Below are 13,030 nucleotides of genomic sequence, written 5' to 3' on the forward strand. Positions count from 1 at the left end.
CTATCTATCTATCTGTCTGTGACTGGTTGCAGAATGTCTAATGGTCTGTTGAAGGTCTGTTGAATTGACACTCAGTAATGGCACTAGGACTACTTTCTATGCCAAAACCTTTGGAAATATCCTCAACAATGGTATGATAGCTCCTGGGACTTACTTTATCTGTGGATCCTATGCCTATTCCTGGTTACCAAAGTTGTGTCAAGGGTCGGGTTATTAGGGCCGGGTTATTTGGGACATGTCGTACCCCATGTAAGACATTCTGTGAATTCTCTTTTTTCACAGCGTCATAAACGTTTGATTACAGAAAGGGAGAGATTCTTTGCGATTGCTTTTCCCTCTTATGGTGTTTGTAAAATAGCACGGGAAGTTATGAATATAGCTGACTCTTTGGAAATCCTAGCTAATAGTACAGTTGAGAGTCTTGAATTAAACACAGCTGAGATGGTTGCCATTCGGACTGTGGCGATGCAAAAACGTTTGGCCCTTGATTATCTTCTGTCCGAACAAGTGGTTGCATGTGCTGTTACTGGTGCTGGAGGCTGTACAAATATTCCTGATCATCCAGAGGAAATAACTGACCTAATCCAAACGATCAGGACTGAGGGTGCTAAATATCATGATAACAATCTAGATGATTTAGGCTTAGTCATGTGGTTGTCTTCCAGATTCGGTACATGGTGAAGTTTTTTGGTGGGCAGCTGTGGTTATTTCTCTCATCCTCATCTAGGATATCAAGTGTGCTATTGCCCGATGTTTGTCTGCTAAAATCCGATGGTTACGAGATAGGGAATATCATAAGACTCATCAACCGTTTCCTTTTGGGTGTCAGTAGTGTTCACAAGAATGTGGTTCGGATCATAAGAATCGTCATCATCACACCAAGCAAGCCTCATGATTGTGGTCAATGTGCCCGTGGTAACTGTCCTCGGTTGCTGTAATGAACCATGCTCTCTCAGATGTGGTAACACACTTGTTAAAACCTCTTTTCTATAACTTTGTGTGAAATCTATTTCTTATTGCAACAGCATTTAAAATATGCCCGTTGTGTTTTATAGGAATGCAAGGTGTTTAATGTGAACAATCTTATGCTTATTGCTAATGTTTATATTCTGTCTATTTTTTCATGCTTTCTATTATTTTCTAAAAAGACATTTTAACTATACTTATTTTTTAAATGGTCTAGGGGGAGTAGACGCATATTTTGCAGATAAATACACAATGCAGAGGATGAGAGTACTGGAAGTAACTAGTCAATAGGGAATTGTCAATGTAAGTAGGAGTTGGGTTTCAGTTCAACATCTGTTTAGAATCTGTGGATCCTGGCGAGTGTTGCCCCAGAAACCATTGCCTGGCAACCACACACACGCACGCGCACAGTTCCCTTACCTGAACTCAGAGCTACGTGTGTGCTACGTTATGTACATTGAGTCTGGGGCAGGATACTTGTTATTTGGCCATTGGTCCAGTTGTACTGCAAAGACTTCTGATAGGTCAACCCCAGGATAGGGTGGGGGGTTATAAGTGGCATCCTGTTTCTTTGTTCGGTGGAGAAAAGCTGAGGACAGGGGAGACTGAACATGTATCTCCCAGCATAACATCTATGATTTGTCCTTCTCAAATAAACCAATTTTTCTCCCCCTGATTTGCTTTGGAGTTTGTGTTATTGAAGAACAACATCAATTGCTAACGTCCTCATTCATATTTGAACTGTAATTCTAAAAGGCGAGTGATGCATGTGACGCCTTGCATGTTGCCCTGCTGAGGTGAGTTCAGTGTGTTTATGTTCCAGAACAGTATTCTAAGCAAGTCTGGTCCACTCCCGTCTCTGACCATGTCCCCAAACTGCCAATGTGTCTGTTGTTTACACAGTCTTAACGCAACATGACAAGGTCGAATGGCGACCGCAGGCCTTCTGGTGACCGTTGCCTACTGACTGTTGCCAAGGTGGCTATTTCCCTGACGAGTGTTGCCCCAGAAACCATTGCCTGGCAACCACACACACACACGCACGCGCACAGTTCCCTTACGTGGCATGCAGAAGGCCCAGTGCGTCGTGGTGGTTGAGACATGCCCACTGGCGGAGCAGGGCATAGATATCTGACAGGCATGCCCACTCCCAGCGGGGGGCACTAGCCAGCACCAGGGGCAGGGCACCACTCTCTGACTGGCAGAACGAACGTTTCTCCCACAACAGACGCTTGTCCTCTGGAGTCAACCTGGGCAGATAGAGGGGAGAGAGTGAGGAGAAACATTAACACCTTAACATATGCATACTTCGCTTGAGAGTGAGAGAAAGAGAGGGGGATGTGGAGAGGGGGATGTGGAGAGGGGGATGTGGAGAGGGGGAGGGGTATAGAGGGTAAAAGGTAGAGAGGGGAAGAGGGAGTGACATAATGCACACTTGGAATACTTTCTCACAATGAAAGGAAAAGAAAGAGGGAAAGAGAGTGTGGTGTTGTTTACTGCAGAAATTAGATGGCCATTCTCCACTGTAAAAAAGAAAAAGGGAAAAAAAGATAGATTGCCTTTGTATAAATGTGGCCAACACGTATCAATGATGTCTTTGTTCTGTCTTGACGATAACATTACTTTGTTTCTCCTTGCTTTGGCCACCCTCATTTGAACGCGGTTACACCAATGGGGGGAAAAAATGATCAAGCTGAATTTGAAACAGGCATGAAACAAAGACAAAAAGAGACTGATCGGAGCGGGTGTGTAAGGGAGAGGGGGACAGATGGAGAGAGGGAGTAGAGGCGAGACGAAAGGTAGAGGAAGAACGATAAAGACAGATAAAATGACTGGGATAAGGGAGAATAAACAGTAAATGTACCGCGTGGAGAAACCGTGAAAATGTCAACTGAAAACTAAAAGGTCAGTGAGTATATTCATTCTCATCACACACACACACACACACACACACACACACACACACACACACACACACACACACACACACACACACACACACACACACACACACACACACACACACACACACACACACACACACACACACACACACACACACACACACACACACACACACACACGCTCACTCACACACACGCAACACACAACGTTAATCCATGTTTGTTTGAATCTCTGCCTAAATCTACACACACGGGTTTCTCTAACTGCTCTAGCAGACACACACAGGGCAGAGGGCTGTTAACGTATGATGAGTTCTCCTTGGTACGGTTGTTTCCATTGGCTGAATATACTGTGTCATTGTTGGGATTGGATGATCCAGCTGGACAACATTTGTTGCATTGGATGAGCTCCTCTAATCTACTTCCTGCTTGGAGCCTGATACTGGATGGCACTGAAGCCAGTACACTTGTTTGGAAACACTGCACCTTAAGAGAATGTTCTTTAAATAATTGTTTGTCAACACTGATATGTCCGTTCTTCTTCATCTGCCTGTAGTTGCCATATAATATTACACTTATCCTGACCATAAATGGTCATTTGTTGAAGTTTTGAATGTGTGCACATTGTACGTTCTAGTCAAAAGCCAACGTTATTTAGAGGTAAAGAGAGGGGAGGGAGACCTATCTCAAAGTGAACATCAAACAGACAGAGACACAGACACAGACAAAGACAGAGACACAGATAAGAACACATCTCCCTTCCTTCCATCCAAAGGCATGCTCCAAAGCCCCAGAAAAAAAGATTCTACTTGGAAGTAAACAAAACACACACTGGTCCAAGATAAACACGGTTCTGTTTACCTCTCTCACAACAAACAGGAAACAGATCATAAACTATGACAACCACTAATAGGCTAAACACTATACTGAGATATGGTGAATAGACACACATACAAACAGAGAGACACACACCCTTCTCTATCCAGGGAGGGTTGAGTTAAACGTTGTTGACACACTCCTCAGAGAAGGCCAGCGGAGCTCCCCAAACACTCCTAGTTTCTTTCTACCTCTCTTAGGAATTCAGATCACCGGTCTGATTAATATTCAGTGACCTTTTCTTCTCTTTTGTAAATGGTGCACACACGCAAACACACACACACACACACACACACACACACACACACACACACACACACACACACACACACACACACACACACACACACACACACACACACACACACACACACACACACACACACACACACACACACACGGGACAAAAGAGGAGAGGGGGATGGTGAGACTAGAGGGGGGAGGAGAGAGGGGGTATAATATCATCTGGGGAGGATTCACCACCAGCTGCTGCTATGACATCACTCATCAACTGGACGGATGGATGTGGATGTGGACCCCTGCTGCAATTAGATCTTTTTTTTTGTTTTTACCACAAAATCTTCATTTAATCAGAACCAGTCTTTTTTTGATCTGACATTCCAGGTTTATATTTACCAATACCATGTGTTGGTGAAAAGGAAATCATGTGTGTCGTAGAAAAATCGAATGAAAAAGTCATTCGTGCAGGTGCAAAAATAAGTGAGCCCCAAGTTGCATTGGTTAAATCAAGTAGGCGAGCAGAATCAGGTGGGTAAATAATCGGGTACCAAATGACCCAATGAAAGGAGAGATCGCTGGTAAATAGTCTGGGCGGGACTCTGATAAATACGAATCAGAAACCTGGTCAGTTTGGTGTTACCCACCCAGGTGAATGCAAAGCACGCCATGCCGAGAGGAAAGGAGATCTCAAATCATAAAATCATTCAAAAAAGATTTGAGGTTTGAGGCAAATCATTTACAAACGGAGAGCACTTACCATGACAGCAACTTAGCCTAGAAGGTGAATCCACAATATCCCCAATAATAAATCAGGTAAAAGCCAACCCAAACATAACATCTAGACATTTTTGGTCAGAATCAACACAGCTTTGTTTGGCAAAAACCCAGCACCGCCAAAAGAACCGTATCCCAACAGTCAAGGAAGGTGGTGGGAATGTCAAGATCTGTGGCTGCTTTTCCTACTCTGGACCTGTACGACTTCACATCATTAAAGGAAACCATGAATTCTGAGGTATACCAGGAAATTCTGGAACAGAACGTCAGGCCATCCGTCAAGGAGCTAAAGCTGGGCCGGAAATACATCTTCCAACAAGACAACGACCCAAAGCATTCAAACAAATCTACCAAAGAATGGCTCAGGAGAAAGACGACTTGTGTTTTGGATTGGCCAAGTCAAAGTCCTGACCTAAATCCAATCGAGATACTGTGGCAGGACCTGCAGTGGGGAGTTCATGCCAGACACTTCTCAACCCTCACTCAATTGGCTGAGTTCTGTAAGGAGGAGTGGGGGAAAATCCCTCAAAACAGATGTTAGAGACTGATTACTGGCTATAGGAGACTCCAAGTTATTGCTGCTCATGGAGGTGCCACAAGCTATTGACTGAAGGGGTTCACATATTTTTGCACACATCAAATCTGAGTATCTGTTAAATAAACCACTTTTGTTAAATAAACAACGAAAATATCATATTTTGGGGTTTATGTCATTTACTTGGAATGTCTTTATTACAAATTGGGGTTTAGATCAGGATTTTCTATGTTTATTTTAATATTTTACAGCAAAATAATAACCAGCCCTGTAGGGTTCACATACTTTCAAGCAGCATTGCATCTCCTGTCTGTCTTCCTGCTCTGTCCACTATTAACCTAGCCTGGGTACCATTCTGTTTGAGATATCATTCCACTCCTTGCCATGTTTAGCATGACACGCACTTCATGGAGTTGAATGTCAGCAAAACAGGTTCTGGATTTCAGGCTACTACTAACCTATCAACGCCCCTCAATAACGTCTACAGCTGTTGGGTTTGAACACTAGCACAAAAACATACGATACTCTCTAATGCAGTGTAACAGTGGCATTATAATGACACGTGGTAATAATGTATGTCAGTCTATCAGGGCTGTTCTGTCATTCCATTGAGTGAGTGAGTGAGCAGAAAGGTAGCGAGAGAGAGAGAGCGAGAGCGAGAGAGAGAGCGAGAGAGAGAGCGAGAGAGAGAGAGAGAGAGAGAGAGAGAGAGAGAGAGAGAGAGAGAGAGAGAGAGAGAGAGAGAGAGAGAGCGACTGACTGACAGTGTAGTAGTCTCACCAGAAGAGTGATTTCTTGTGCAGTACATCCTGCAGTTGTCTCTGGCTGTGCTGGTCGAGTCTGGAGAAGTCATACTGGGGACTGAACTCTGCGGGAGGGGGGGTGCTAAAGCGCACCTCAAACGACGACGTGGGAAAGTCCACCTACCGGAAGAGGTCAGGGGTTAGGCGTCACACTAACAACAACATTAAGATTGTTCATGAAGAGAGAAGGTACAAATCTGTCATTCTGCCCCTGAGCAAGGCAGTTAACCCACTGTTCCTAGGCCATCAATGAAAAAAATGATTTGTTCTTAATAACTGATTTGCCTAGTTAAATGAAGGTAAAATAAAAAATGTGTTGTGAGGAGGGAAATGTACATAAATAAACATCGATATGGTTTGATTTAAATCATTATATCTCTTACAGCTTAATCTAAACAAGATACAGTTCCTTCAGAATGTATTCAGACCCCTTGACTTTTTACACATTTTGTTACGTTACAGCCTTATTCTTAAATTGATTAAATTATTTTTTCCATCAATCTACACACAATACCCCACAATGACAAAGCAATAAGAGGTTTTTAGAAATGTTTCCTAATTTATCCAAAATAAAAAACGAATACATCACATTTACATAAGTATTCAGACCCTTAACTCAGTACTTTGTTGAAGCTCCTTTGGCAGCGACTACAGCCTCGAGTACAGTCTAGGACGCTACAAGCTTGGCACACCTCTATTTGGGGAGTTTCTCCCATTCTTCTTTGCAAATTCTCTCAAGCTCTGTCAGGTTGGATGGGGAGCTTTGCTGCACAGCTCCTGGTCTCTCCAGAGATGTTCGATCGGCTTCAAGTCCAGGCTCTGGCTGGGCTACTCAAGGACATTCAGAGACTTGTCCCCAAGCCACTCCTGCGTTGCCTCGGCTGTGTGCTTAGGGTCTTTGTCCTCTTGGAAGATGAACCTTCGCCCCAGTCTGAGGTCCTGAGTGCTCTGGAGCAGGTTTTCATGAAGGAGCTCTCTGTACTTTGCTCTGTTAATCTTTGCCTCAATCCTGACTAGTCTCCCAGACACTGCCGCTGAAAAACATTCCTACAGCATGATGCTGCCATCACCACACTTCACCATAGAGATGGTGCCAGGTTTCCTCCAGATGTGACGCTTGGCTGTCAGGCCAAAGAGTTCAATCTTGGTTTCATCAGACTAGTGAATCTTTTTTCTCATGGTCTAAGAGTCTTTATGTGCCTTTTGGCAAACTCCAAGCAGGCTGTCATGTGCCCATCTCCACAGAGCGACTCTAGAGCTCTGTCAGAGTGACCATCGTGTTCTTGGTCACCTCCCTGATTGCTCAGTTTGGCCTGGGCGACCAGCTCTAGAAGGAGTCTTGGTTTCAAACTTCTTCCATTTAAGAATGATGGAGGCCACTGTGTTATTGGGGACCTTTAATGCTGCAGAACTGTTTTGGTACCCTTCCCCAGATCTGTGCCTCGACACAATCCTGTTTCAGAGATCTACAGACAATTCCTTCGTCGTCATGGCTTGATTTTTTTGCTCTGACACTGTCAACTGTGGGACCTTACATAGACAGGTGTGTGCCTTTCCAAATCATGTACAATCAATTGAATTTACCACAGGTGGACTCCAATCAAGTTGTAGAAACATCTCTCAAGGATGATCAATGGAAACAGGATGTAGCTCAGCTCAATTTCAAGTCTCACAGCAAAGGGTCTGAATACTTATGTAAACAAGGTATTTCTGTTTTTTTATTTGTATACAATTTGCAAACAATTCTAAAAACCTGTCTTCGCTTTGTCATGATGGGGCCTTGTGTGCAGATTACTGAGGATGCTTGTTTGGTTATGTCACCTGTGCTCCCTATCCGGCCTCTAGGTCACCAGGCTGCTCGTTGTGGCACACACCTGTCACCATCGTTACGCGCATCAGCGCATTATGGCACTCAGCCGGACTGCATCACCTCCTTGATTACCTGCCCTATATTTGTCACTCCCTTTAGTTCCTTCCCCAGGTGTCATTGTTTCTGTTTCATGTCTGCGCGTTGTTCGTGTTTCTTGTTTTGTATTATGTTTTCATTTATTCATTAAATGTTTCACACCCGGATCTTGCTTCCCGACTCCCAGTGTCCATTTTTGAATAATGTTGGAGTAAGTAACAAAATGTGGAAAAAGTCAAGGGGTCTGAATACTTTGCGAAGGCACTGAGTAGACTTCTGACCTGACTGTTACAGAGCAGATGGACAAGGTAACGGGTAGATGAAGAGATGGAAGAGATTGGGAGAGAGGAGAGGAACAAAATGATGCGAGGAATTCATCCAAGGAAAGTAGGAGAGAGAGAAAAAAGAAAAATAAGTAAAAGCCAAGAGGGGAAAAGAGTTTGAGGAAGAAAGACAGAGGCCTAAACAGAAGAGGAATGTAAAAAAAACAACTAAGAGAAAAAAGTCAGAAGGTAATGTTAGACGGTGTGCACGCACGTGTGTGTATGACGGTGTGCACGTGTGTGTATGTGTGTGTGTGCACGTGTGCATGAGGGGGTTACATTCGGGTTAATGAGAGACAGATGGACGTCAGGCCCCAGATGTGTCTTATGCGATGTTCGTATGTGTTCTGCCGTCAGTGATGAAGAACGAAACCTCAAATGATGTCACCACGCTAATGAGGAGACTGATTGCAACAACACACACATCCCATTTGAACACAGGCCAGTGCACTGAGACAAAAAGCCATAGGGCACCAGAGCCACGGGCCAGTTGGCACTGTGACACAGGCACTGGCACTGCAGGAGGGACTGAGTTTACACTACAATACTGCTGAGAGGAAACACTGTGTGTGTGTGTGCGTGCGTGACAGAGAGAGAAAGAGAGCGAGAGAGCGAGAGAGAGAGAGAGAGAGAGAGAGAGAGAGAGAGAGAGAGAGAGAGAGAGAGAGAGAAAAGAGAGAAATGAGGATGTGTGTGTCAAAAGGGAGGGTATAGAGAGTCTAATATGAAGGGTGAGTTTTGTTGGCCAGAGCAGAGCTATTTGACCTACTTTCAGGTCCCTTCTGCAAGCAGCAGCAGCTCGCGCGCATATGTGTGTGTGTGTGTGTGTGTGTGTGTGTGTGTGTGTGTGTGTGTGTGTGTGTGTGTGTGTGTGTGTGTGTGTGTGTGTGTGTGTGTGTGTGTGTGTGTGTGTGTGTGTGTGTGTGTGTGTGTGTGTGTGTGTGTGTGTGTGTGTGTGTGTGTGTGTGTGTGCTTCTGTGTGAGCGTAAAGGTCCACATCTGTGTGTATGTGTACAACACAGGGCTGGGCGGTATGGCCAAAATACTGCATTATATCACTATATTGTTCTTGTTTTTAACAGTATTTTACATTTCTGAAAAATACAAGTTCTAAATATGTTTTATGAGTAGTGCATGATTCTAGAAGGGCAAAAAATACATTCTAAGTTAATTGAAATGTATTTCTGCATTCTGATGGTTTTGACGTAGATAGAGGCACATGCAGGCAGTTTCCCCTTTCAGTAATACACATGATCTGAAGTGTTCTGGTTGTGCGGGTGGATGCTCCCTAGACTCGATGCTGTATGTTAAAGTTATATCTGTTTATAGGGATTGAGGTCCAAATACCGAAGACAGATTGTTGTTGTGTTCTGTGGAACACCGTGGGTTCTTTAGTAGCTGACAAAGTGGTTTTGATTTCCCGATGCTGTGTATATACTGTGACATTTTCTCTGCTTCTGTTTTGGAGGTGTCTCTCTGTTGCAACTTGTATGAAACCAGATTGATTTATTATTGATTATATCCACAAAAGCTCATCTCTTTTGTTCACCCGAAAATCCCCTTAACACCATTCATGCTCCACAGCTCGAAAACAGGCCATAAAGACATCAAATGTTCATATGTTACACACCTAGGAGGACTAGCATTGTACCTGTAACGTGTGTGTGTGGGTGTGTTTGCACGCGTGCATGTCTTTTATAGATTGCTCTTTGGACCAGGAGCTAAGGTAGATGTTTTATTGCAGCAGATTGGTCTAAAACCTCTCTAAGTCCCCATACAGTACAGTAAGCTGTAAAAGGGAGAGAGAGAAAGAGAGAGGGATAGGAGAGCAGAGGAAGAGTAAGAAAGAGATTGGGAGTGATAGGAGAGCAGATGAAGAGAAAGAAAGAGATTGGGAGTGAGGGATAGGAGAGCAGAGGAAGAGAAAGAAAGAGATTGGGAGTGAGGGATAGGAGAGCAGAGGAAGAGAAAGAAAGAGATTGGGAGTGAGGGATAGGAGAGCAGAGGAAGAGAAGGAAAGAGATTGGGAGTGATAGGAGAGCAGAAGAAGAGACAGAAAGAGATTGGGAGTGAGGGATAGGAGAGCAGAGGAAGAGAAAGAAAGAGATTGGGAGTGAGGGATAGGAGAGCAGAGGAAGAGAAGGAAAGAGATTGGGAGTGAGGGATAGGAGAGCAGAGGAAGAGAAAGAAAGAGATTGGGAGTGAAAAAAGTGGATAATAAACAGGGAACTACACCCTGAAAAACAAATTGACGCAGATAAGAAAGGAAGGAAGGACGAGGAGGAGGAGAAATGGTGTGTGTGTGAGCGTGTGTGTGTGTGTGAGCGAGCGTGTGTGTTTGTGTGAGCGTGCGTACGTGAGAGAGATTAGGCCAGTTACCTGCAGGATGACGCTGTCAGGCTGGCTGAAGTTGGGGGAGCTGGAGCGAGTGTTACTTCCTGGGGTGGAAGGCCACAGACCCAGTAGCTTCCTCCCACACGTCAGGATGCTGGGGGAGACACAGGATGACGGTCATCCCACCGACACGCACGCACAGACACACAGAGCCTCCTGAACTGCTACTCACTGTCTGAAGTTGAAGAGGGGCATGGTGACCCAGCCCAGAGAGTCGATGCTCCTCCGCTGCTTGCTGCCCTTCTCCTCCGCACCTCCAGGGGGTGGTAGAGCGCTGGCATACAGAGTCACCGTCAGCTGGGTCTCCCTTGGCAACTGGTTAATCTGCACTGGGAAACACACCCTGGGGGGGCGAGAGGGACAGGGGGAAGGGAGAGGAGAGAGATGCAATGGGAGAGGAGGGTAAAGAAGCATATAAGGGGAAGAGAGGAATGGAAAAGGAAAGAGGGTAGGGGGTTGTGTGAGAGAGAGAGTTGTACTTGAGTCCTTGTGAAATGCAGTATAAAGTAAATTCAAATTTTACTACAAGAGAGTAGTCTCGGATCCACTGTAATTGTTAATCAACAGTAAATGATCCCATCTGTTATATTTAGCCCTGTGTCATCCACATGGGACCCATGCGCTTTCAACATGAGAGTGAAGAACACATTAAGAACTCTGTTGGAATTCAAAACTTCAAAAAGACTAGTTAGCATGAAAGGAGCTAGCGTCTTGCTAACAAAAAATAGCCGCGTTATAAAACACACACCATTGCCAATGGGGGCTCTATTAGCATGCGTCGCTAACTAAGAAAACATTGTCAGTTATGCGGCCAGACTGTGGGCTACATTATGGACGGGTGCCTCATAAAAGCCTCTCACGATAAGATATCCAGCCAAACAGTTTACTTTCAGGACTTTTATACAACCAACAAACCAAGAGCTGTTTGAGGAAGGCTACCTTACAAAGATGTAGATCGCTGCACTCCCTCTCCAAAGCACTCCGGACATAATTAAACATGGCTAGGGCTGAAAAATTCCGGGAACTTAAAATAAATTCTCTGGTTTTCCCCAAATCCCGGGTTGGAGGATTGTTCAAACAGCTCTTGGTTTGTTGGTTGTAACTTTTATTGAAAGTTTCCGGAATTATGCAACCCTAAACTTGGCCTATTGGTGTTTATTCCACCTTATCTTAAGTGGCTCCATCAATCCGGACAGGGTCAAGCAGTCTTCTCGGGAAGTGGTGTTTTACTGTGAAGGCTTTGCACTGCTGTTGTCACATCTGGAGATGTCAGCACCACTAGGTCAGCTCAGGGTTGATAATCCACCAGGACACTAAATCCACCCGGATACCGGAGGATTCAAAATATCCTTACAATAGACGCTAAAAAAAGATCCCAACAAACAGTGTCTTCAAAAATAGCTCCAGGGACAATGCATTAAGGACATGAGGTAGGGGTTGGAGAGATCAGAAAATAGCCACCGGATGCTGCTGCATAGCTACCTTCATATCTCTTGTAAAGGAGATAAGTTACAACCCACAAATTGTAACTAAGCGCGCAAGCTTATTGAAGCATATGTGAACCGTTCACAGTATGTTTTTATTTGTGGGTTGAAACTAATCTCCTTTAAAAGATTGGCTGGGTGTCTGTAAGGTCTGTTTTAATAGGCTGTGAGGTTGGTTGAGGTACCTGGCTGTGATTGGTTAAAATGTCTATAAGGCCTGTGGAAACAGGCTGTGTTTGGGTACATACCTCTGGTCCCAGACCACCAGGTGAAACAGGTACTTGCTGACCTGCTGTTTGCTGGTGTGCTGCGGGGCACAAAGTTCCGCCCCTCCATGGGTCAGAGAGCATGACAGGAAGAAGCCCTCGTAGCTAACAGGAAGAGGAAGAGGAGGTCAGCCAATGGGACAACAGAGTAGATTATATTATGAAACCCCATTGGCCTATGTATGTAAACGCTATTATTACAAATAACTGAGGACCAAGTTGGAGTCATGCGAAATGATGCATAACAAGCAAGACTTTTCTTCGTGGGTCTGTGTTCAATTCAATCAATGTCTTCTGACTATGGGAAATGAACGGAGTTCTCTTGTGAGTGTGTGTCAGTTGTGTAGTGTATATCAGTGTATGTTAGAGTATACACTGAGTGTACAAAACATTATGAACATTATGCTCTTTCCATGACATAGACTGACCAGAGGAATGTAGGTGAAAGCTATGATCCCTTATTGATGTAATTTGTTAATCAGTGCAGATGAAAGGGGAGGAGACAGGTAAAGAAGGATTTTTAAGCCTTGAGACAATTGAGATGTGGATTATGTGCCAT

The 13,030-nt window shown here is 44.4% G+C and overlaps 1 protein-coding gene across 1 annotated transcript in view; it reads right to left on the reverse strand.

Annotated features, from left to right (window-relative positions):
• LOC124004299 (phosphatidylinositol 4-phosphate 3-kinase C2 domain-containing subunit beta-like) overlaps positions 1–13,030 on the reverse strand; it is a 77,516-nt gene that overhangs the window by 30,153 nt on the left and 34,333 nt on the right. The window contains 5 exon segments of the mRNA XM_046313099.1: positions 2,028–2,216; positions 6,076–6,218; positions 10,707–10,815; positions 10,894–11,064; positions 12,454–12,576. Of these exon segments, the coding sequence (XP_046169055.1) occupies positions 2,028–2,216; positions 6,076–6,218; positions 10,707–10,815; positions 10,894–11,064; positions 12,454–12,576 (735 nt within the window).

This window comes from Oncorhynchus gorbuscha, linkage group LG18 (assembly GCF_021184085.1).
Source record: "Oncorhynchus gorbuscha isolate QuinsamMale2020 ecotype Even-year linkage group LG18, OgorEven_v1.0, whole genome shotgun sequence".
NCBI lineage: Eukaryota > Metazoa > Chordata > Actinopteri > Salmoniformes > Salmonidae > Oncorhynchus > Oncorhynchus gorbuscha.